At 40.3% G+C, this 25852-nt stretch overlaps 3 protein-coding genes across 4 annotated transcripts; 1 reads left to right on the plus strand and 2 right to left on the minus strand.

Moving 5' to 3' along the window:
• The first annotated feature begins 2043 nt into the window (after positions 1 to 2043).
• LOC118485009 lies at positions 2044 to 3750 on the plus strand. Its single transcript, XM_035981208.1, has one exon. It carries the CDS (start codon positions 2044 to 2046, stop codon positions 3748 to 3750), a length of 1707 nt encoding a protein of 568 aa, XP_035837101.1.
• Positions 3751 to 14548: 10798 nt separating this feature from the next.
• On the minus strand, positions 14549 to 15752 carry LOC110892509 (F-box/kelch-repeat protein At3g23880). The gene has a single exon (XM_022139668.2). It carries the CDS (start codon positions 15560 to 15562, stop codon positions 14639 to 14641), a length of 924 nt encoding a protein of 307 aa, XP_021995360.1. The 5' UTR covers positions 15563 to 15752; the 3' UTR covers positions 14549 to 14638.
• Positions 15753 to 17082: 1330 nt separating this feature from the next.
• On the minus strand, positions 17083 to 19714 carry LOC110894249 (beta-glucuronosyltransferase GlcAT14B). Of its 2 annotated transcripts, XM_022141442.2 has the most exons (6): positions 19390 to 19714; positions 19215 to 19259; positions 18512 to 19112; positions 18362 to 18437; positions 17950 to 18065; positions 17083 to 17820 (listed from the first exon to the last, which is right to left on the minus strand). In XM_022141442.2, exons 3-6 carry the CDS (start codon positions 19080 to 19082, stop codon positions 17321 to 17323), a joined length of 1263 nt encoding a protein of 420 aa, XP_021997134.1. In that variant the 5' UTR covers positions 19083 to 19112; positions 19215 to 19259; positions 19390 to 19714; the 3' UTR covers positions 17083 to 17320. The 2 variants fall into 2 exon arrangements, with proteins under 2 accessions (XP_021997134.1, XP_021997136.1); XM_022141444.2 differs by lacking the exon at positions 19215 to 19259 and having other exon boundaries at positions 19390 to 19696.
• Positions 19715 to 25852: the final 6138 nt, after the last annotated feature.

Consider the following 25852-nt stretch of genomic DNA (forward strand, 5'->3'; position numbering starts at 1 on the left):
ATCTTTGGTAGATTTTAGGTTGTTAATGTGGAAATCGGTTAGATCTAAGCTAATCATGGCGGAATGATGTCAAAACTTGGTGTTCTTGAAGAACACCATGATGACATCACCCAAGAACACTCAGATCTTGGTGACTTCACGGTTGAAATCCAAGTTTTGAAAGATAGAAAGGTGTAGAATCATTAAATGAACAAAATCGTACAAGAATTAGAGTTAAAACTTACCGGATCGGAGAGAAATCGGAGAAATAGTGAGGAACAAGGGGCTGGTCGGTCAGAGCTTTCCAAAAGTAGAAAGAATGACAATGACAGCCCTATTTATAGGCTTCCAAAAGAGGAAAGGCCCAACCGATCGGCCAGGATTCCTGAACGAATGGGCTGCTCGATCGAACAGCATGTTCGATCGGTAGTCCTGTTCGACCAGGATGTTCCTTTTTGAGATTTTTGCGACGATTTTGGTATTTCGATTTCGATGAATGATGATTTGAGTATGGTAGGGTTTCTATTCAAATTACTTTTAGTCCCAACTACTATATCTAACATACAATATTCCTTACACCACAATTTGGGTCCGATTTCGATTGAGTTTGATTATCCTTCGAGTTTCGATTTGATTTGATTGATTCACCACACATAACGACGTAAAATAACATGCACAAACAACACGTAAGGCACACACACACGTATAAAAGTACCAAAATTCCCACACTTGAGTTCGATGAGTGATTCGATTAGCTTGATTACTGATTGATTAACTTTATTGCATTGTTACTTCCTATTATTCACAGTCGATCGTCGATTCGCGGTTAGATTACCGATCGATTAGTTTTGATTATACAACACTTACTCCACATAATAAAATAAAATGAAATTAAAATAACTTTAACTCCAATAACAGTCAGCATTTGACTTTGACTTTGACATTTTGGAAAACACGGGGTGTTACAATATTCCCCTTGGTCGGACAGCTGGCACGCGCTCACAGCTGGCACAGCTGCTCTTTCCTTCTTCACCCTCCGGCTATAAATAGGACCCTTCATCATTCAGGTTGAGGATCTTTTACTCTCCTTACTCACTCTATACACACACTGTTTATTTCCTCTCAGAACAGTACTTATTCTCACGCCGGAGCCTGGTTAAGAGGGAAAACCCCCTTCCCCCCTCTTAACGAGACTAACGGTGTTTACTATTTTGCAGATCTCGAGCCATCAATACGAGTAGAAGAAGAGGTTGAACCCCATAAGTGAAAGAAACCTATTGGTTAGCCTTGTGTTAACCAGTGTTTCAACATTGGCGCCATCTGTGGTTTTGCAAAACCATTCTCACCTCTTTTCTTTCCTAAAAAACACTCGTGAAAATGGCAGAACAAAATCACTCACACCCAGTCGACGGAGAAGTTTCTTCCTTTGAACTCGTTTCGGACACGGCACACGTCCACAGGGGTCAAAGGAACGAGACCATCCAAGAGGGTCAGCTGAACAACGATTTTCCACCCATCTTTGGAAGTGCATCCAGGGCTGTTAGCCAAACCACAACTGGACCCACTTTCCAAACACCAGCAAGAATCATCACTCAAACCACAAACGGAGCTGCTTTCCAAACTCCAACGGGGATATTACACCAAACACCTCCGCCGATGCAGACTCTAAGCCATGGAGCAGGCCCTTCTGCTCCATCGGAACAAGCACAACTCAACTACTCTGCACTTTTAGGGCTACCCGAGGGAAAAACTCTGGCTTCCTGGTATGCCGAACAAATGGCGTCCATAAACCTCGTTTATACGCAGCTCAGCGCACAACAAGCCTTGCTCCAAGCACAGGCTAACCAATCAGCATTCGTAACTCCACAACCGAGGTCTCTGAGTACACACACGGCTCAGCAGACAAACGCGTGGAATTTACGTCCAGAAAAAGGACCAGTACAAAATGTAAGAAGACCCAGCGTGCACGACACGCGCGAAACGTATGCTGAAACAGAAAGCAACTTCGTGCAAAACTCCAATCTACAACGAAGGCCGATCCAAACCCGTTTGGGCGCGCGCAACATGAATACAGAATGGGACGGCGAAGAAGACGACCCAACGTACAAGGAAGAGTCCACGGTGTTTAGCAGACTCCATCCGGAACACGAAGCATACAAACCAACCAAGCGCGCGGGATACAACCCAAAAGCAGAACATGATTACACCTTGAGCTATCGTCCTGAAGACATGGCTGAAAATTCAAAATTCATCCGAGAAATCGCCTGCGCCGCCATTGACAAAACGAAATTACCACACAACGTGGGGAAATACAACGGGCTGACGGACCCAGATGATCACCTCCAGGTGTTTAAGGGGACAGGAACAACAGGTGGGTGGAACTTACCAACGTGGTGCCACCTGTTCGCTCAGACATTCGTCGGCGCAGCGCGCATTTGGTTCGACAATTTACCAGCAGGTAAAATCAAGTCATGGGTCGATTTCCGAGAGAAGTTCCTAGCACACTTCTCTCAGCAAAGAAGACAAGCCAGAGACCCCGGCGACTGTTTAAACATATGGAGAAAAGACTACGAAAGCGTAGAAGATTTCATTACCAGGTACAACAAAGAATGTTTAGAGATCGGAGATATACCAGAAAAGATGATGCGCGCACACTTCATGAGGGCGGTCAAGTGTGACGATTTGGTTAAAAGAATCAAGGGGCGAGACGGAGGACCCAAAGACTGGGAAACCTTCATAGAAGCAGCCAAAACCATTGCGCAGACAGACAGGCAGTTGACCGGTGACGACCACCGTCAGCGCGCGCACAACCATAATGATCGACACAACAGGAGAGGCAGGAATCAACCCTGGAAGGCTTCTGGGCACAGAGAAAGAAGTCCTCCAAGGGAAGACGCACGCCATACAATCAATCAAATAGCCCATCGAAAAGAAGTAAAGCGAGAAAACAGAGAAAAACAGTGGACTCCACTGACCAAAACACCTTCTGAAGTCTTGGCCACAGAGAACCATCAGTTCAAACCACCCTTGCAAATGCGCAACAAGAGAGGCCAAGACCCAAATCTCTTCTGTGAATTCCACAAAGATACGGGCCACCTAACCGACGACTGTTTCAGTCTAAAGCAAGAAATCGAGAGAGCCCTGAGAGATGGAAAGCTCACTCATTTGGTCAAAGGCGGAAAGCGCGATTACCGCCAAATACAAAGAAGAGATGAGGGGCCAGATAACAAAAAGCTCAGAAAGCTAGAAACCCACATCGTGCAGGGAGGTCCACGAAGACCAAGGAAAAACTACAACAAGCGCGCGCAGGATGATTCATGGCGCGAGAAACAAGTTATTTTCCCAGTTGTTAGAGGGGGTCCAAGAGAAAAGCGACCAATAGTCATTCCAGGTGTGATTGGCCACTACCAGACAGATTACATCTTCATTGATCCTGGGAGCACCGCGGATATCATATATGAACAGTGCTTCAATCAATTTGATCAAGAGGACAAGGTGCGCCTAGAGCCAGTCGATTATCCACTAACTGGTTTCTGCAACGAAGCCGTCTTTCCCCTAGGACAAATATCATTCCCGGTGTTGCTTTCAGACGGGAGAAATTCAAGAACTAAAGAAGTCACATTCATGGTATTGCCGGCGCACTCAAGACATGACATCCTCCTAGGAAGAGAATTCCAAGGAGACTTCAGTATGATCTGCTCTGCACCACATTCCGCTGTTGGATTCCCCACCGAAACAGGCATTGCGCTGATATATGCAAGGAAGTTTTAGCAACAGACGAAATCAGACCAGCCAAAGCAAGCAAGCCAACACCGCGCATAGAGGCAGAAAAATGGGTATTGAACAGCGCATACCCAGAACAAACAGTCACTCTGGGGCCCGCCATGTCCGACCTAACGCGCGCGGCGCTCAAGAAATTACTGCACGAAAACATGGACGTGTTCGCCTGGACACCGGCTGATATGGTTGGTGTTCCACGGCACATAGCAGAACACCGCCTAAATGTCTCAGAAGACGCAAAGTCAGTGGTGCATGCCAAACGCCACCTAGGCGACGTCAAACACGATGCCATGAAAGAACAAGTGTTAGAGTTGCTAAACGCAAGAATCATCAGAGAAGTCAGGTACCAAACATGGGTAGCAAGCCCAGTAATGGTAAAGAAACCAAATGGCAGCTGGAGAATGTGTGTCGACTATAAGGATCTGAACAAGGCATGTCCCCGTGACTGCTACGCTTTACCAGACATAGACGAGAAAATCGATTCTTTGGCAACATTCCGATGGAAATGTTTTCTGGATTGCTACAAGGGGTACCATCAAGTTCAAATGGCCGTTCAAGACGAAGATAAAACCGCATTTCGCACGCCAACAGGGTTGTATTGCTACACCAAGATGCCGTTCGGCTTAAAAAATGCAGGCGCAACATACCAAAGGCTGATGAACGAAACATTCAGTGACGCCATCGGTAAGTACATAGAAGTGTACATGGATGATCTGGTAATCATGAGCAAAGAGGAGAGCGCGATGCTGGCAAATATCCAGAAGACATTCAACACGCTACGCAGCGTAAGTATCAAGCTGAACCCAGCAAAGTGCTCATTCGGAATGGAAGAAGGGAAGTTCTTGGGCTTCATAGTCACAAAAGATGGTTTTAAGGTAAATCCAGAAAAGGTCCAAGCCATAGAAAGGATGCCTTCACCAGCAAACATCAAGGACATGCAGAAACTAGCAGGACGATTAGCAGCACTCAATCGTTTTCTAGCCAACCACGCCGCAAAATCCTTCCCATTCATCAAAACCTTGCGCAACTGCATGAAGAAAAGCCAGTTTCAGTGGACTCCGGAAGCAGAAAGTGCGTTCCGCGAGATGAAAGATTGCCTCATAAAACTGCCAACATTAACCGCACCAAACAAGGGAGAACCTTTGGTACTTTACCTGTCAGCTTCCGACAGGGCAGTCGGGGCTGTACTACTCGTCGATCGTCAAGGTTTTCAAACACCAGTATACTATGTGTCGCGAACCTTGACCGATCCAGAGACCCGGTATGCAATCATGGAGAAGCTAGTCCTTGCACTGATCCACGCTTCAAGACGCCTGAATAGGTATTTTGCCAACCACGTTATCCACGTGCTAACAAACTACAACATTGGAAATATCCTTGCAAGGCCAGAAGTATCAGGAAGGTTGGCTAAATGGGCAATAGAGCTGGGGGGGGGCATAATGTGGTTTTTAGACCACGGCCATCGATCAAAAGCCAGGTCTTAGCAGATTTTATGACGGAAGTCCCAGATGACAAAGACAGAGAATGTAAGGCGATGGAGAAAGCCGAGAAAAAGCAAACAGAAGAGCCATGGCTGTTGTACACAGATGGTGCATCTAACGAAGATGGAGCAGGCGCAGGGCTAAGGCTAGTGAACCCAGACAAACACGAGTTCACATACGCCATACGCCTGGACTTCAAGAGCACCAACAACGAAGCTGAGTACGAAGCTTTCCTGGCTGGCCTGCGATTGGCGATCAAAATGGGGGTCCGACACATCGAAGCGCATGTGGACTCCATGTTAGTAGCAGGCCAAATCAACGGCCAATATGAAGCCAAGGGCGATATAATGGCACTCTATCTCAACCAAGCGAAAACATTGCTACAAACCTTCTATTCCTACAAGGTGCACCACATAAATCGAAGCGAAAACAAGCCGGCCGATGCTTTAAGCAAGCTGGCATCAACAAGTTTCCAGCACCTAGCAAAAGATGTGCGCATAGAGGTCTTGAGCAATCCATCCGTTCCACTAAGAGAAGTAAGCGTCATCCAGACAGGAACAACGTCCTGGATGACGCCGATAATCATGTACTTGCAGTCAGGGATACTTCCAGAGAACAAAGCCGAGGCGCGGAAGATCCAATACAAATCAGAATACTATCAAATGGCAGACGGGATACTGTACCAAAAATCGTATCTTGGCCCACTACTACGATGTGTTGACGCCGACGATGCGAACTATCTGATACGGGAAGTGCATGAAGGAATCTGTGGTATCCATGCCGGGCCTCGAATGGTAGTGGCAAAAGTGATGAATGCCGGATACTACTGGCCCGGGATGCATCTCGATGCTGTGAAAGAATTGAGAAAGTGCAGTGGCTGTAAGAGGCACGCGCCAAAGACCATGCGCCCCAAGAATGAACTAGTGCCCGTAACAACCGCATGGCCTTTTCAACAATGGGGCATAGACATGGTAGGCCCTTTCCCAGAAGCTCCGGGGGCAGTCAAGTTCATAATAGTCGCGGTTGACTACTTCACCAAGTGGGTAGAAGCAAAGGCACTCGCATCAACCACATCGGCAGTCGTCAAACGATTCATATGGGAACAAATCATATGCCGGTTCGGCTTACGCCTCAGAATCATCACTAACAACGGAACAAACTTTGCAGCAGATGATCTTGAACGATGGTTTAAAGAATTGAACATCGAACACACCTTCTCTTCGGTTGCGCATCTGCAAGGGAACGGTCAAGTCGAGGCAGTCAACAAAAGCATCGTCGATGGCATAAAGGCAAGGCTCGGTGAAAAACGACGAGGATGGGTCGACGAACTACCCAGCATACTGTGGGCCCATAGAACAATGCCAAAAACAAGCAACGGTGAAACGCCTTTCAGCTTGGTCTATGGGTCTGAAGCAGTGATCCCAGCAGAAATCGGGCTACCATCTCCAAGAATGCTCTCCATGAACCTAATCAACAACGACGAAGAAAGGAGGATCGACCTGAACATCCTAGAAGAACAGAGGGAGATGGCAGCAATCAACGAAGCCAAGTACAAGTCGAAGCTGGAAAAGTATTACAACTCCAGAGTCCGAATCTGCACCTTCAATCCGGGAGACTATGTCCTAAGAGACAACGAAGCGTCCAACGCAGAAAAGCCCGGAAAACTGGCTCCCAAATGGGAAGGCCCATACATAGTCGATGCAGTACTCAGCAAAGGAGCCTACAAACTACGCACCATCAACGACAAAGAGGTTCCACGAACTTGGAATGCCCAGCAACTCCGAAAGTGCTACATGTAACACAACCATGTAATCGTAAAGGGCGTACAACCAACACATTTACTTTAATACAAGAAGTGTTTGGCTACTTTTATTTCGTGCAAATTTCTTGTCACAACTGCATTTATTACTTTGGGCGTACACGAAAACATCAATGGCTCGACCATAGGAAACGTTGTAGACCTCCAAGGCTCGTCACAACCAAGTGAACAGCCGGGTCAGAAACACAACCAAAGCCTACAAAACGCCAAAACATAACTTCGTCCCCACATAAACACGAAACTATCGATAGCAAGGTAACTAAACATTGTAATGCTCCCAAGGCTGATCACAGCTGAGCTCACACAATAACCTGCAACTCGATCACTTCGTATGTCACATACAAGCGCACATACTTAAACGACAGAATAAAAACGTTGTAGTAACACAACATCACCTGTCAGCGCCATCATTCATTCGTGACACCTGATCAAAGTAATTAAACATGCACATATTATGACGATAACAAAATTCGCATAACCATAGAAAAAAGCGATAAAATATTCACAAGAATCCCAGGTACACACACCCACAGGTAAACAAAATTTAAATTGTCTTAAACAACCAACATTACAGGCCCATTCATGGCCATACACGGCACACAGGCCGGAATCCACCGTTCAAGTCTGACTGGGGCCAGCACCCCCTGCTGCATCACTATCTTCTCCCAAAGCCTTCTTCAACAAAGCGACTCCATCTGGTTTCCGAGACAACTTCTGCGCTGCCCGGATGACGGCAAACTCAAGGGTTGAAAACTCCTTGCGCTTAGCAGCATAAGCACCGTCACAATCCTCTTTATACAATTCGAAGTGGTAGTCTTTCTCCTTGTTGATAACCGCAGACTTGCCTTCAGCGAAACCAAACTTACGTCCGCTATTATACCCCGCTCGACCCAATTCAAGCATGTACATGGCAAGCTCAGTCGAGTTCAGAATACGGTCAGCAAGCTGCATAAAACAGAGCAATCAGATAAATCCGCAAAAACCAAAGAATAAGAAAAAGCATAAGAAATCACCAAGGGCACTCCACGGGAAAGCAACCATCTGGTGTCAGCAGACGTTTCCTCCGCAAGGAGTTCTGCTGCCTGAACTTCAGCAGCCTTTTCAGCAAGAAGGCGCTGTGCATCCTCACACTCAGTTGCCTTTTGCTGAGCAAGAACCTCTAACTTATCAATCCGAGCGACATACTCCTTCTCCTTCTTTTCGGATGCAACACGCGCCTGCTGCGCTTCTTCAGCAAGTGTTGTTTTTTCACCAGATAACCGCACGATAGCATCACGCTGCGACTGCATCTCAACGTTCGTACGCGCGCACGCGGTTTCCCAATCCTTCTGTCTCTGATCATTCAGCTGTTTTTGCTCCTCAAGCTTCCGTTCAGCTTCAGCAACCCTCCACTGCAAACCTTTCTTCTCAACATTAATTTTTTCCCTCTCTTCAGCAAACGACTTCTTCGACTCCTCAAACTCAAGGGTCTCCTCCCCTATCGATCGCCACTCGCGAAGAATTTCCTGTGATGTGGCAAAGAAATTAACCCCAGCACGAACATGATCGTCCAAAAGGGAAAAGCGATTGCGATTCTTCTGAAACATCCTCTCAGCAGGAGGAAGAGACATAGCAAAGAACTCATGGCAATTGTTAACATCATCCATCTGAGAACCCTGAGAAAGGTTCCAACGCGGGGCGTGGGGCAAATTGTCACAAGCCGGGTTACCCCAGGAATCAGCAGGGTAACGCTCAACGTGCGGGCTGCGCACAACGCCGGAAGTAGCTCCACCTCCACCAGGAGGACGCTTGGTATAAATAGTTTGTTGTGGAGTAGTCTCACTAGACTCCCCCTCTACTTCAATACCTTTGCCCTTATCAGCTCCACCATCAGCTCCGCCATCACCTCCAGGAGCAACACCTGCTTCAACCACACCTTCAGTAAACCCCTCACCACCCCTCGTGTCCACGTCAACATCATCACGAGGAGGGGTCAAACCAACTGTCCTCGACGGAGGAGAAGTAGGTGGAGTAATTTGAGAAATATCTACCGCACGAGGCTTCTTACCAATCTTGACTGCTGTCATGGAACATGAATCAAGAACAACTCCGAGAAAACAACACAAAAAACCAGGAAGGAAAAACAACAATGTACAACTAGAAGCTACTTACGAGTAGGAGGGGCAGATGCAGCATAAAGCTCCTCCAACAAATTCCCACGACCCCCACTAAAAACACCAAGGTCAATCTCAGACTCAGAAGGTGCGGGGGGAGCTTCCTTGTGAAGTTTTGCCTTTTTAGCAGCAAGAAGAGCAGCGGACTGCTCATCAAGCTTGTGTTTGTGATCCTCAAGGGCTTTTTTCTTCATGTGCTCAGTCAGAGTAGCACTGTCATCAGGATCCGACTGTTGACTCCTTTCACCAACCCCTAAGCCAGACAACGTATCAGAAACCACCACATAACCTAGACAAGGATGAGTAGAGGGTCGCTTACGAGAAGAACCAGCAGCTTTACCCTCAGGCTTTCCCTCTCTCCTTCCAGACCTATCAGTTCTCGCTTTTTTCCTCGACTCCAACTGAGTAGAAGGATCAACGGGCACTTCTACATCATCGTCGTCACCAACAACCTCGTGCACGGGTTCAACAGCATCACCCTGCGCGGTACCTGCATGCGCGCAACGAGAGGTTAGATCTTCAAAGTTTTGATCAGAACTTTCACTTGAAAGAACAATGACCTCTTTGCGACCCGGCTCGACAGGGTCATTCAAAACATCTTCACCTAGAACTTCGGCGACATATCTATTCAAGATCTCATCTGTTGGATGCAAAAAACGACCCCGGATCTGGTCTAACCACGTCGGGTTCCCATCCGCTTGAATAGCCTCAACCATGGTACCCGCTGTCTTCGGATCCAAGACGTTTATCAAGCTGTAACCAACTGCAAAGGAGCAACAAGATAAGGGAACACATCAAAATATACTAAACCTAAAGGAAAATAAATCAAAAATAAACTCAAGGAAGAAACATACATTTACCCTGATGGCTGTACACAGGTTGACCCAGTGGATGTTTGGGCACCCACAACAAACTCATCCCGGCCCCAACTAAAGCCATCTCATCCAGCTGAGAAATGGCAGTCGCCTTAGAGGTTATCTTCCTATACCAGTCCTGAGCAGCAAAGTCTTGCATAACATCCACCTTCGGAATCCCTTGACTCACATGCCTGTACGGCATCTCTATTGGAATTACACCACGGCGGATGTAAAAGAACTTCTGTTTCCAGTCATGAAGGCTCTTTAACGGCACAGAGCACACCGGAGCAACACCCGTTCTCGCTTGAAAAGAATAAAAACCACTGGTGTATGTAACGCTGTAGAAAACGTTAAACATTTCGAAAGTAGGCTCAATACGATAAGCCCTACAAACAAATTCAAAATGGTTAATGCGTGGAAGCCCAATCGCATTTATCTGAGAAATATGAAGTCCATAACCCCTTAGCACAGCAGCAGTAAACTTCGTTATCGGTAACCGGAAACTACCCTCCCGGAAAAACGCTACATATAAGGTGATATAGCCTGGAGGAGCATCCAAAGCAGTAGATCCGGGAGGAGGGTACTGAGCCCCCCACTCAGGACGGAAGTTCATCCCCCTCACCAGATTCTGAAACTCCTCCTCCTTCCAGCCAATAACAGCCTGGTCCGGACCAGGAGGGGCTTTGCCTCTATGTTTTCTCTTCTTTTGGGTGGGATTCTTCTCAGACATGGTAAGTACAAAGAAGTAGAAGATCTGAACTCAAGAAAATATAGAGAAATGGAGAACAAGAGGAGAAGATAGAAAGAAAATCACACTTGAGATTTGAAAATGTAAAGGAGAAAGAGTAACCGCCTCCTATTTATACCCATCGCATTTAATGCGATGGGTAGTGGAACGGCAGGGGACAGAAAAAGCACCCAGTAGATGACTGACACGTCAGAAGAGAGAGAAGACGTCGTCTCTTTTTTCGGGAAGCATGGGCGACAAGGTCGGCTGACGTGATAGAAAGTCACTGAAAAAGCAACTGTTCACCTCCGATAAGACAGGGATGTCAGACGGTCACACCAAACACTTCCCCATAACCACCAAACTTCCACCAGAAGGAAACATCAAAAGCCAAAACCCATGCGCCATGCGTCCATTTGGCTCACTTTTTTCAAAGGGCCAAAACCCATGCGCCATGCGTCCATTTAGCTCACTTTTTTCAAAGGGCCAAAACCCATGCGCCATGCGTCCATTTGGCTCACTTTTTTCAAAGGGCCAAAACCCATGCGCCATGCGTCCATTTGGCTCACTTTTTTCAAAGGGCCAAAACCCATGCGCCATGCGTCCATTTGGCTCACTTTTTTCAAAGGGCCAAAACCCATGCGCCATGCGTCCATTTGGCTCACTTTTTTCAAAGGGCCAAAACCCATGCACCATGCGTCCATTTGGCTCACTTTTTTCAAAGGGCCAAAACCTATGCGCCATACGTCCATTTGGCTCACTTTTTTCAAAGGGCCAAAACCCATGCGCCATGCGTCCATTTGGTTCACTTTTTTCAAAGGGCTAAACCTATGCGCCATGCGTCCATTTTGCTCACTTTTTTCAAAGGGCCAAAACCCATGCGCCATGCGTCCATTTGGCTCACTTTTTTCAAAGGGCCAAAACCCATACGCCATGCGTCCATTTGGCTCACTTTTTTCAAAGGGCCAAAACCCATGCGCCATGCGTCTATTTGGCTCACTTTTTTCAAAGGGCCAAAACCCATGCGCCATGCGTCCATTTGGCTCACTTTTTTCAAAGGACCAAAACCCACGTGCGATGCGTCCATTTAGCCCACCCGATACAAAAGACAAAATCCACATGCAACGCGCCCATTTTGGTTCACTTTACATGTACCAAACTCTACGCGATGCACAGAAACCACAACTCTCATAAGTCCAGAATCCCTTCTAGACGATCAACTCAACTAGAAGGCACACTGGACTGGGGGGACTTGAAGAGGTATGGTCCCAATTCCCTGCCTACATGGCAGGGACCACACCACTTTTGTGCACACAAGGCATCCACGTCAACGAAACACTCCAGAAGCTTCTAGAAACTTCTGGATGATTCACAGTTGGCACCAAAGATGCTTTATCCGACATAAAGGACAACACGTGTCACCACTAGCAGAATGCCACATAGGCCTGCGACAATTCAGGGAGCAGAACTGACAATACCGGTACGAGGTATCCAGCGCAGGCGAATGCAAGAACGCCACGTGTACCACTACACATGCTATGACAGAGCAGACCAAGAGGATATTCCCCTTGGTCGGACAGCTGGCACGCGCTCACAGCTGGCACAGCTGCTCTTTCCTTCTTCACCCTCCGGCTATAAATAGGACCCTTCATCATTCAGGTTGAGGATCTTTTACTCTCCTTACTCACTCTATACACACACTGTTTATTTCCTCTCAGAACAGTACTTATTCTCACGCCGGAGCCTGGTTAAGAGGGAAAACCCCCTTCCCCCCTCTTAACGAGACTAACGGTGTTTACTATTTTGCAGATCTCGAGCCATCAATACGAGTAGAAGAAGAGGTTGAACCCCATAAGTGAAACAAACCTATTGGTTAGCCTTGTGTTAACCAGTGTTTCAACAACAGTGAAGAGATGTATTGCCGCTTTTTAGGTTGTGTAGGTTTGCCAAAGGTGTAGTTGTCACAGCTCCTCTCTCTCTCTCTGTCTGTCTATAAAACTTTTGATCCATGGTTTTCAAGGAATGGTTTTGTTTAGGTCTATGGTTTTGCTTTTGGAATATCTATGGTTTTGCTTTTGAAATATACGTGGTAAAGCTTTATAAAATTTAGTCCTTTTCTATCTTTAACTATTCATTGGACCAGTGACATTGACCCGCTCAAATTTCCTTTGAACTTTATTGTATTGGGTTTTATGTTATTAGGATTAGGATGAAAAGAATATCGGAATTTACAGGTAATACAAAAAATATCAGTTTCTTTTAGGGTATACGGTGTCGACTCGGGAAAGGTCTTCGGCACCGTCGGTGACCACCGCCACAATTGTTTACCGATCAAGTTTAACGATTTTGGGAGCGAAAACGGCGAACCTTCACCGAATCGGTGTCGGTGAAGGTGAAGGAAAGGGAGAGAGAGGGTGTGTGGCGGGTCCATTTTTTCTCAACCAATCACACATTTTTCCTTTTTTTTTTAAATAGTTTACCTATTTCAAAGTGTCTAACCACCGCCAACGTTTTTTCGCATTAGGTAAACAATTGACATTGCGCTATGTGATTGGGTGATTTGGGAGTTTACCTATTTAAAGTGTCTAACCACTTCTTACACCCTTAGGAATTAAAACATAAGCCTGTACATCAGGACTAGGATGAAAAAAAATATCGGAATTTACTATAAAAAAGTTATTATGCATTGTAAAGTTAAGAAACTAAGAAAATGTTATGTAAAGTGAAAAAGTTATTTTTTTTATAGTTTGTTTACTTTTTTATTTGTACTAATTAACAACAAGTGGGGTCATGTTTACGCGTTGTGATGGTTCGGTTATCGTTTTCGTCGTATTACAACTTTATTTTTTGTGTTTTTATCTTTCGATTGGTACAATGTGTGCCAATACCGTATCGATACCGTAACAAATCGAATCAAAACTGACAAAACTCTCGCATCATCTCTGTCGCAACGCGGCGGGTTGAATAACTAGTTTCTCATAAGGAACAAGTGCCAAGGTTTTGTTAGACAATCAAACAGATTCAATCCAAAATTAAAACAACAATACGAACAAAATTTTATGTACTACGCCGCGTACAAACCTATACGCGTCTTACAAAAACCCTAATGTGTGCAGTGAGTTGGCTTGGGTGTGCCACTAGTTTGTGGCTTAGTGCCTTATTTTTTAGTGGAACTTTTATATAAAATTTAGAAAGGTTAGTTATTTCTCATAAGGAACAAGTGCCAAGGTTTTGTTAGACAATCAAACTGATTCAATCCAAAATTAAAACAATACGAACAAAATAATTAAAGATGATCATCATTTAAGAATAAAGTTAGTCAACATCAAAACCTATTAACATAAAAAAAAATAGTGAGATCTCAATGTCACCAAACAATACAAAAATGATATTCTGATTAATAAAAAATGTGTATCTACAATAACTTTCTTATTTTAAAGCTATCAATAACAACAGTCTCATTCTGGTGTATCTACAAAATGTGTAATGTATATTTCGTTTTTCTTTCATTAGGATCACGAGACTTATATTATAAAATACTAATAATGAACCAACATATCAAGAAATACATATTAATACCTTAACAGCATAATAGTGATAGGGTCAAACTCATAGTTCTAATAAAAGATTAGTACCGTCAACTGGTTTTAAGTGGAACTCATTGAGTTTATATATGAGTGGTACAACTTGCGGTTGGGTTTGAAACGAGTTCGGGTCAAAACAGATTAAAACTAGATCTTCCCTATTAACCAAAAAAAAGGAAGCTAGTGAATAGCAAATATTTGGGTAATAAAAAGTACCATTAAGATTCAACACACAGTTTTCATCTATTCCATCTCTTGCTAGGGAGATACAAGACTCTCCACAAATATAGGGGCATCAATAAAAAACTGGAGACGACTCGAATTCCCAGAAAACCATGATCCGACGTCATGATGGAAGAAACTCTCATCCTTGGGTAAGCTCAAGTAGTGTATAATACTACGTTTCCACTCATGATGTCGCGGCAACAGTTCCCATGACTGTTTTACATTGTACTTTTTCATAATCCATACGTCGTCTTCACAAGCATATCCAAATATGCACAAACATTCTTTGACGATTCCCAGGCGGCTCGTAGAAAATCTAAACAGACATCCTTCACCCTTAGGTTGGGGGATTTCTTTAAATTCTTCTTTAGATAAATCATAAGCAATAATTAGCATTTTCATCCTTTCATCTCTAACAATCCAGTGAAGTGCACCATTGCATAAGATACCAATCTTAGTACAAAATATATACTTCACTTCTCTAATAACTCTCCACACATTTGATTTCAAACTCAACACTTGAACACATGTTCGATTCTTGCGTTTCTCAGCGCCTACAATTAATTTGTAATCATCTTTAGATGAATCATAACCAAAACCCGAACACGCCGGTGGTGAATGGGTCATCCAACCGGGAAGTCGCAGTTGTCTCACCTCTCTAGTCAACGGATTGCCTACTAAAACTTTACGACTATTTATACAAGAGATGATGCATACCAAGCCATTGGAAGAACCAACAAGACTGCAATGACGATGCGATATACGAACTCTTCTACTGCTAAGTTCATTGTTGTAGCGATCTTTGTTGTAACTACGGTTAAGATGACGATTAATGAAACGAGGACTTGTGATTAAAGAGTGCCATGACTTGCAAACTCTCTTGCAACGGATCAGATCCTCCACGTGTAATCTTATTAGTATCTGCTTAAGCACATCCGCATGAACAACCTCTGCCATTGAAACCCTACTCGCCGCAAACAGGAACTAAAAACTATTTATAAAAACAGATGATACGGAGTAAACTATATACTTTTTTTTTTAAATCAGTTTTGAAATAATTTACATTTTGGTTCCCTGTAGTTTGGCTAAAATCATAGATTTGGTCTATTGTTGGAAACAATTTATTTGGAAAATTACAATACTAGCCATTGATCCCATCCTCTTTCAAAACTAGGCACCTCATGCGTCTTTGTAGCGACCTTTCAAGCATGGGATGCGTCTTTGAAGGTCTTTCACTGAAACCCAGTAAAAAATGGACACTTGGCGGGAAAGACGCATGGAGAAATCCTTGCCGGACGCAACACAAACCTGCAACACACACATTTATAATTTTCCCAAACTTAAATGTTCTTTTATTAATATGAGGATCACAGAACATATTATCAATTTTAGTTAAGAATATATATATTTGCTTATGTTCATTTGTTGATGTGATCCTTGATAAAAGAAGAAAACATAAAGATGTTACGAAGGAAATGGGCCAAGTCAATCTAGCAACAAATCATAAACCATTGGGCCAGACCAAGATGAGAAGAAGCCTTCGAAGTTCGAACTATGTATGCTTTCTTTAATCATTAATTTTTATACATGGGTTTAAACCATTTGACTTTTTCCTAGAAAATTTTCAATACGCTTTTTTTCCATTTTCGTGATTTACAATCTCACGATTTTTACCTTTTATGCGATTTTATCTTTTTACTCAAAAATCAAAATTTATCCTTTTTCAAGTTTTTATATTTTTGTTTGTGGTTAGAAAGTATTTAATCGTTTTTCTTTTAAGAGTTCAGGTTAAAAACATAACTAATTGATTTTCTTATATAAAGGTAAATAAATAACCTAATCTAATTGCTCGATGACTTTATCTAGGGTAGGTTGCCAGTTGGATGACAAAATGCCATGCACGAGTCAGAACTTTTACAACAGTGGGCCTTCAGGCTGGATTGATGACGAGCCAGGTCACCACATATGTCTACAATCATGGGCATGGATAGCCTTTTGCCAATGGGTGTACCTTAGTGGCCAGGCTTTGTTAGACGTTTAAAAACATTAATAAAAATGCCCGTTTCAACCCGTTACCTGGCCCACCCGTTTTGCCCAACCCAAGCTCACCCACATGTTTTGCCACACCCAAGCGCACCAATGAGTCGAAGCCATTCTACGTGTGTTCACATGCATGAAACCCTTCTAAATCACTTTATTAATAATAAGTTTAGGTTACTTTCGTAACTAATCATATTATACACAATAGTTGGTTATAGACTAAAAAATAAATAAATAAAAGTGTGTACCTATATTGAATGATCTTCAATATAGGTTCGAGCTAGTTTAACTTTAAGCTTGCGCCTTACGGCTTGCCTATAGTGACCATGACCTTTTTATTTAACAGGTCAGATATGACAACAAAAAAACCTTGACTATGTTTATGTCAGGTTTCCGATCGTGTCAGAAATTGACATCCTAGGTATAACGAAAGAATAGGCGGCAACCTGTGCTTAGCTTATTATTGAATATAATCTCGAAACGAAACAATGTACATCTCCTGCTGCATAATGTACATGTGACGAATTAACCGAAAGTTAAACTACAACAGAAGATGTCACTTACAAGATGTTCACTGTTCAGCTTGCAAATTACAGGTTAATCAAGTTAATCCTTTGATCCACAAGCAAAAACTCTATATAACCATATGTATGTTCTAATTCTACTACATAAAATCTATCGACATTGACTTTCATTAAACTTAGGTGCTTGAAGTAACTTCCCTATAAGCCGACTAAGCCGTTGGGCACCCGGGCCTGGTTTGACCCACGTCGGTTTCCCAACTTTGGTGCAAGACGGGTCACCTTTGCACCACCCACCCGGGGTGAAGCTACCATTCTTACGATGTAGCAACTCACGGTCGATTCTATCCAAAACAAGACTATCTTGTTTAAACTTACGCGCAAATGCAGCCCCACTTGCTATCATTTTGTCCGTGTCGTTTATGTTAAGGACATGCGGATGTTGTTTTGGAGGGGTGTCCCACGCAATAAAGTGCATGTCGTGGTTAACCACGGTCGGGACGAATTCAGGTGCATTGCAAATAACCGTTTGAAAGTAACCTTCGGGTGATGAGACAAAGTTTGTGTAATACATGAGTAGAGTTCTTGGAAGATTGTCCCAACCCCAGATGCAATATTCGACAAATGAACGCGATAGAATCATCCATGCCGACCCTGCAAAAGTTGAACATTTGTTAACGGGTTTTGGATGCGCGTTTTGAAAATATGGATATTGAATAATAGGAATCAGATAATTAAATACGCGGTAGAAAATAGTGTTCGGATGCGTTTACGCGCATTTACCTGTAAACAGTTTAAATGCTGTGGGCAGAGCACGTCTTGGTTGTACCCAAAATATATCTGACTTTCTGTTCTGGTATAGTCCAGGGTCAATCATCAGTGGCATAGCCCTTTTGCTCCTGGATACACACATATATACACTTTCGGTATAAGCATTGTTTAGAAAACCGGTCTGACTATCTAACCAACAACCAGTGGCGAATCTTGAAAATTTCCACTAGGGGGTCGGAAGTCACCGGACCTAAAAGTATATACCTAATTTTTTTTTTTTTTTAAACCGGGGGGTCGAAAACGTATATACCTAAAAATTTTATACGAAACGTACATACATAACACTACTGAGCGAAAAGTTCGGGGGGTCGGGTACAGTGGTTATAGCTTATAAGTTTTATATGGTAAAAGTGTGAATGCTTACTCTTTCCACCCTAACTTGCTCGTGTGTTCGATAAAATTCAAATCGCGCTTCAAATCACGAAATGTGAAAAGAAGATCTGCAATCAAGTTCAAAAAATCAGTAAACGAACCAATACGAAACCATGTTCTTCTAACAAACACCGAAGCGTACCGTCTTGAGTCACGAGAGGATAATCCGAGGCACTGAGGTTTATAAACCAATCCCAATCCTTAAACTTCTTAAGAAGAATAGCACAAGCATGAAGAGTGTTTGACACCATTGTGGGTCCGGTATATGTAACCATATTCGCTTTCGGAACCACATAAACATTCCCAACCGCGGCAAAAACAGGATCGTTTTCAACCCGTGAAGCGAGCTCCTTTCGCTCCTCAACCGGCGATTCAAGATCAAGATGAAGAACATAATAGTTCCACGGATGGTATAACGCTCTAACCGTCCTCCACAGCTTGTTTAAATCCCCTTTCGATCCGGAAACCAGATACGCAAACCGAGGAACAGTCGGACGAGGCGGAGGGGGTGGAGATTGGGTCTTTTGGTCAGCAAAATCGGTCGTTTTATCGCCGAATTTTGGGAAAAATGAATTGATTTTGTATAGTGAAGATACTGTACCCAAATTGAAACATGCTGCAAATAGGAAGATTGATATGATTGAACCTATGGCTAATGTGAATGTCCATCTTTTCTCAAAGTTTAGATGCTTAATTTCTTTAAATTTCATCATGTTTGACTTCTTGTAATCTCATTCACATAGCTGTTGAAAACAACATCAACAACACTAAGTTTAATTTTCGTCGAAACAATAGCGATTAAGTCGATAAAAACAAAACAAAACATAACAGACAGATAAACGTACCCAGTAAAATCTCGCTCAAACAGTACAGGTCTAGTCTAGTCTAGTCTGGCAAAATCATTATCAAACATCAAAAAAAAAAAAAAAAAAAAAAAAATACCGAACCGATTGACTTGAATCAAAGTAAGAAAAAATCAAAACACATGAACTTTGTTAAATAATTTGAACAGAATCTTACCTGGGTGTCAGGCTGTCGGTGGAGACAACATTATGGGAAACTGCTAAAAGTGATTGAACTTATAAGCAGTTAAGAACAGTACAAGGTTGTTGTTGGGTTGTTAGAAAGAGGAGAAGATGGAGAAGACGAAGTGTGTTTGTGTTTATTCCGATTTGATTGGATTTGATTGTTTTGTTTTGTTTTTTATATTTTTTGTGGGATTTTTTTCAGAGTCCAGATCGTTCTCTGGTAGTGGTTTCTGTGTGATTTCTTGGATCGATACGACATTATCGTGTTTTGCGAATATAATGACCGGCTAGTTATTATCCCCATTTAGTGCATGTTTGGGATTCCTTTTAAAAAGGACTTTTGGAGGCTTTTTGACTTATTAACTTCTAAAAAGTTAGAAGGAATACCAAACACTTTTTTGGAAAAGTCCTTTTATGCCTTTGGAAAAGTCCTTTTATGCCTTAAAAGCTTAAAAGAAAGGAGAAGTTGAGAAGTTAGAAATTCTAACTTCTCACTTTTGAGAAGGACTTTTGATAAGTTATAGGTTAAAAAGGAATCCCAAACACCCCCTTAATAACTTTTCATTAATAACGGTCAACTAATTTTTTCTATTGTGTACATTAATACACATCAATTCAGAAAATTCGTGTTTATTGTTTGCAAATTAATTATTTGTATTCTTTAAATAATAAGTAATTAAGTACTAAAAAGATTTTGTAGTGACACAAAACTTTTTTTAACGGCAAATTTGGATCACTGACGAACCACTAGAGTATCATCGTGTCACGAGCAGAATCACCCGATCATATCCTTCTCCACTAGACATAAGTGTGTTTGGAGTGGTGCGGCAAAGGGTTTTGCCGCGCGGCAACACCGTCGCCGACCCCTTTGCCGCTGCGGTTTCAATCTTGATCGGTGAAGGGATGCCGCTGTGGTGAAGGGAGGAAAGAGAGAGAGGGTTGCGGTGAAGGGAGGAAGGAGAGAGAGAGAGGGGTGTGTGTGGCGGGGTCTATGCCATCTCTCAACCAATCACACCCTTTTCCTTTTTTTTTAAGTTTACCACTTCACCAAGTGTTTAACCATTGCCAACACTTTTCAGTATAGTTTAAACACTTTTCACTCATTGACGTGGCGCACTCTGATTGGTTGATTTTTTAGTTTGTCACTCTCAAGTGTCTAACCACTCCTTATACAGTTATACCCTAATGCCCTTACACCAATTCAGGGGGAAACCCAATAAATATGGGAAAAAACCCCTTTGTGGAAATCGAACCCAAGACTTTCTGGTCCCAAAGATATCACTAGCCTATAAAGTCATGCGCGACACAAAACTTTAAAGAACATAATGTTTTCTTCTCTACCTGCTATACTAAAAAAATCTAATTTTTTAGAAGAATTTGTTTTTTTTTTTTTTTTTTGTTATACTAAAAAATCTGTTTTTTAGAAGAATTTGTTTTTATAATTAAAAGATATGACAAATTCTAGCCTTCTTCGTTGGTTATGTCACTAGGCTAAGATGTTTAATTTAAAATGGCAATTGTATGAACCACGCTAAGAATTTATTTACACTGAGTTAAAATTTAAATAAAGTAATAATGAAGATGATGAGTAAGAATATGTCGATTAAGATGTCACTCAGAGACTGATTCAGTTTTGTTAGTACAAAAATTATATTTCGTTCACGCGCAAGTGTTATGATTTTGGGATTATGAAGGCAATAATTTATTTTTTGTCTAATTTATGCTGAAAGTGTTGTACTTAAGAACTAAATGCGATTTTTAAATTTGTCTTAAAGGAAATTAAATTAGGAGACGTGATATTCTTCATTTTGGAAAAAAATGAAATGTTGACTGTATCAAAGTCAATGTAGACTTTACCGTCAAAATTACGTCCTTTACCTTCTTCAAGTCTCTACCCAATTGATACGGTAGTGTGCGTCACCGATCAGCCAAGGAAGTGATGGGTAAAACGGTAATATCACATTATGGATCTAATTAAAAAAAAAGTACCTCTAGAATGCATAGTATTTAAAGTTTTTATATTCGATTTAATCATTCTTCATCATGATTATTACTTTTTACATTATGAAAAACTGTAAAGGTTGACACATAATAGATTAAGTTTACAAAAAAAAAAGTTGTTTATGCATATATCATTGTATATTGTTTGATCTCACTAAAATAACAAAAGATATAATATATTTATAGTAAAATATTTAAATACAAATGTTAATTGTTATTAACGTATAGTTTTGATTTTCTTCATGTGTAAGTTTCAACTATTATTTTCTTTATCCGTAATTTTGAGTTCCAGTTACTTTTTACACTTTGTACGCTAAGTGTACTTTGAACGTTATATTTATATGTTAAAATGTATATATATAGAGCGTTTTACGGTTACATACCGTATTTCGTGTTACAAGTAAAGCATTATATACCATATACGTGTTTATACAATTCTCATAATTGGTTATTATAAAATAGTTATTTACTTAATTATTGGACGAATGTTTGTATATATATTTATAAAAAGAGTTAATTACACAAATAGGTCCTGTGGTTTATACCTAATTTCGCCTTTGGGTACTAACTTTATTTTTTAACATATTTAGGTTCTATGGTTTCAATTTTGTAACACCTTTGGGTACTAACACCAAAATTAGTTAATTAATGACTAAATTACCCTTGCATTTTTTTAAGTTTATCAATGTAACACATTTGGGTACTAACACCTAATTTTATTTAAGTTTAAATCAATTTTACAAAATATATTTATTTTTTATATTTTTATCTTTTTATTATATCTCTTAATTAACATAAAGTCTATTTATTTTTTTTATTTTCATATTTTTATTAAATTTCTTATTTAACATAAAATCTATTTGTTACACAAGTATTTTTTTAAATAGATTTTTTAAATAAAATCTACTAGCTATATAGTTTTACATAAATTAAATTTCTTACTAGTTTTAAATAATGTAAACCTTACATGTTTTCAATTTTGGATATATATGATTGATAATAATAATAATAATAATAATAATAATAATAATAATAATAATAATAATAATAATAATAATAAATATCTTTCATGTAAAAAAAATTAAGCCATTTTTAACTTGTTTTTTTGTTCATTTACATTTTACTATTTTAGAAAGATATTTAATTTACATAAAATCTACTAGTTGCACCAGTAAAATCTACTAGCTATATAGTTTTATGTAATTAAATATCTTTTTTACAAAAAACGAGTTAAAAAGGCTTAAATTTTTTTAGTTTTATCTAAAATACCTAGCTATATAGTTTATCTAAAATATCTAGCTATATAATTTTATGTAAATTAAATATCTTTCTAAAATAGTAAAATGTAAATGAAAAAAAAAACGAGTTAAAAAAAGGCTTAAATTTTTTTAAATGAAAGATATTTATTATTATCAATCATTTCAATCCAAAATTGAAAACGAGTAAGGTTACATTGTTTAAAACGAGTAAGAAATTTAATTTACATAAAACTATATAGCTAGTAGATTTTATTTAAAAAAAATACTGGTGTAACAAATAGATTTTATGTTAAATAAAAATATGAAAATAAAAAAAATAAATAGAGTTTATGTTAATTAAGAGATATAATAAAAAGATGAAAATAAAAAAATAAATAGATTTTGTAAAATTGATTTAAACTTAAATAAAATTAGGTGTTAGTACCCAAATGTGTTACATTGATAAACTTAAAAAATGCAAGGGTATTTTAGTCATTAATTAACTAATTTTGGTGTTAGTACCCAAAGGTGTTACAAAATTGAAACCATAGAACCTAAACCTGTTAAAAAATAAAGTTAGTACCTAAAGGCGAAATTAAGTATAAACCACAGGACCCATTTGTGTAATTAACTCTTATAAAAACTAAGGGGCTTGTCGCCTACCAATATCAACAATTGTAGTAAATCTGTTGTTTCTTCAAGTGGTTAACATTGTGTAGATCTAGAAATATGCTTAGTCAACGTGTTAACCGTTAAAAAAATATATATAAGTATTTCTAAATTGTAATGTAAAAGTTATATAGATCTTATAAACAGTGGCGGATCTTGGAATGTTTTTCACCAGATTCTTTTTGGTAGATTCTCACTAGTTTTCACTATTTTTTTCCAAATCATACAATGTTTCCACTAGTTTTTTCATTTTTTTCAAACCAAAAGGGTTCCCAAGAACCCTCAAAATACCCCTGAAATCCTGAATCCACCCCTGCTTATAAATGAATGTGTCGGCAACATTAGGATTGAGGGTACAATTAAATAATGCGGTGACTGAGTTACGTGCACTACGACTGATCATCGAACGATAACGTGAGCAGTGACATAACTATGATTGCTTTTGAGCCGTCCGATTTTGGTAAGTAAAATGAAAATCTACGGTTGGCCGTTCAACAACTGGCTATATTGTTGTTGGTTGTACAATTATTCCATGGACCCCACCACACTCTTCAGATTGCTATTTATGCCGTTCAGAAAAAATAAATATATGATACGGATATTATATTAAATTAAAATATAAGCACAAAATAAACGCGTGTTGAATTCACGTCTTTTTCATCGGATACATAATAAGATATTAAAAATTAAGCTTATGGTTAGATATATTCATGAGTTGATACATGATATTTCCCAAATATGTGTACATGTAGAAACAAATTCTCGATGAAATTAATATATGTTTGTGTATTTGTTTATGCATATGTACATTCTTGTGGTGTCCACGTATCCATGGAGTGTTATGTTCTCATATCTATTTGTATGGTTTAGAGAGACTTACTTATCTTATAGTTTAACCCACGGAGTGTTATGTTCTTGTGTCTATTTGTATGGTTTAGAAAGACTTACTTATCTTATAGTTTAACAGTAATATTTATTTTTGGTTTCATTGCTTGTTGTTTTGTCAGGATCAATAACACGGCTTATCCTAGTGAGTTTTATGGACCCACTGGACCATAAGCTTCTCAAGCTCAAGCATTTACCTTTCTAGTTAGAGACCAACGTCTTGGAGTTAACATGAGATCCACTCAAGGGCCTACTGGTTTAGGTTAATATTTAATGTGTTCCCCGATCGAAGAAGTCATTTTTTGGAGCAGAATTTGTGTGTTTTCGGGATTTGTACGCTCCTTGGTTAGAAGGCTCCTTGGTTAGAAGCTCTAAGGGTTTCAAATGGGTTGGAATTTAGTGGGCTGAAAAAGGCATGTAACCTTGGCAAGAACATCGTTCTACATAATATATGACTCGTGCTCCTATAGGTTCTTTATATTTCGTGTGATTGGAGACTAGCTACCGAGATCAATGCAGTCAATTATGTAGATGCTGGGAACATAAAATATGTAGATACATGGACAAAAAAAAATATACCAAACAAAAATTTGGAAACAAGAATTTATGTTAAACTTTTTTAAAGAATTTGTCAATTACACAAAGCAACGACTAATCGAACATGCAAATGCGATAAGTTGATGTTGTAGCAAACCCGTGATCATTTTGTTACAATTCTTGTTTGAGTATCATAAACTACTTTATAGTATTTTTGTAATTTTCATACTTTGAGACAAATTTTAGAATCATCAAAAAAGAAAACTAGCAACTATAGTTTGCCTTTTAAGTTGCATTTCAATGCTTTTTATTATTAGTTAATATCTACATTAAGTTTTATGTTGAATCATAATAGTTTTCTTGGACAATTTGCTATAACCGAACAACTAGAAGATGCCATTAAATAAATATGACTTGCGTACTATTAGTTAATATATACATTAAGTTTTATGTTGAAGTTTTCTTGGACCATTTTCCTTATTTAACCCAACATCTAGAAGATGCCATAAAATAAATCTGATAGTCGTGTTTAACATTAATGCGATTATATTAAGAATGTTCGATACCAATGAAGTTATTTTGAATTAGTGACATGATCAACATTAAATCATTAATGCGAGTATTATTTCAACAAAAACATTTGAAAAATGTCGAAAGGAATGACTTTTATCGGTAGTGATCCCACATACGAAAACAATATTAAGTTAAAGCGGGTAAGAGAATGAGGTATTGGTGGAGTGGTTTGAGAAAGATTTGGTATTTTTTGTAACCCAGGTTTGACTCCCACTCTCCCCATTATTTCATGCGGCATCCAGGCGAAGGGTGAATACGGGTGGCGCCGGTTCGTCTTGGATGGGAGGCGAGATTTTATTGATTATTCCACTGTCGTGCATTCAGACGGGTGGTGGTCGGGTTTCCGCGTATCTGGGAGAGCCAAGGGGTTGGCGGTAGGGCTGTAAGCGAACCGAACGAACACGAACAAGGTCTTGTTCTGTTCGTTTGTTAAGGAAATAATTGTGTTCACGAACGGTTTATGAACATTTACCGAACGAGATTTTATGTTCATGTTCGTTCATTAAGGAAGTGAGCGGGTTCACGAACGGTTCACGAACACAAATAAATTTG

This window comes from Helianthus annuus, chromosome 12, assembly GCF_002127325.2.
Source record: "Helianthus annuus cultivar XRQ/B chromosome 12, HanXRQr2.0-SUNRISE, whole genome shotgun sequence".
Lineage (NCBI taxonomy): Eukaryota > Viridiplantae > Streptophyta > Magnoliopsida > Asterales > Asteraceae > Helianthus > Helianthus annuus.

Coding starts and splice junctions, on each gene's coding strand:
- LOC110894249 (XM_022141442.2), bottom strand. CDS start 19,082: ATGATGAAATTTAAAGAAATTAAGCATCTAAACTTTGAGAAAAGATGG. Junction 18,438..18,511: donor TCCTCTCGTGACTCAAGACG/GTACGCTTCGGT, acceptor ACTTGATTGCAG/ATCTTCTTTTCACATTTCGT. Junction 17,821..17,949: donor AGCATTTAAACTGTTTACAG/GTAAATGCGCGT, acceptor CAACTTTTGCAG/GGTCGGCATGGATGATTCTA.
- LOC118485009 (XM_035981208.1), top strand. CDS start 2,044: ATGAATACAGAATGGGACGGCGAAGAAGACGACCCAACGTACAAGGAA.
- LOC110892509 (XM_022139668.2), bottom strand. CDS start 15,562: ATGGCAGAGGTTGTTCATGCGGATGTGCTTAAGCAGATACTAATAAGA.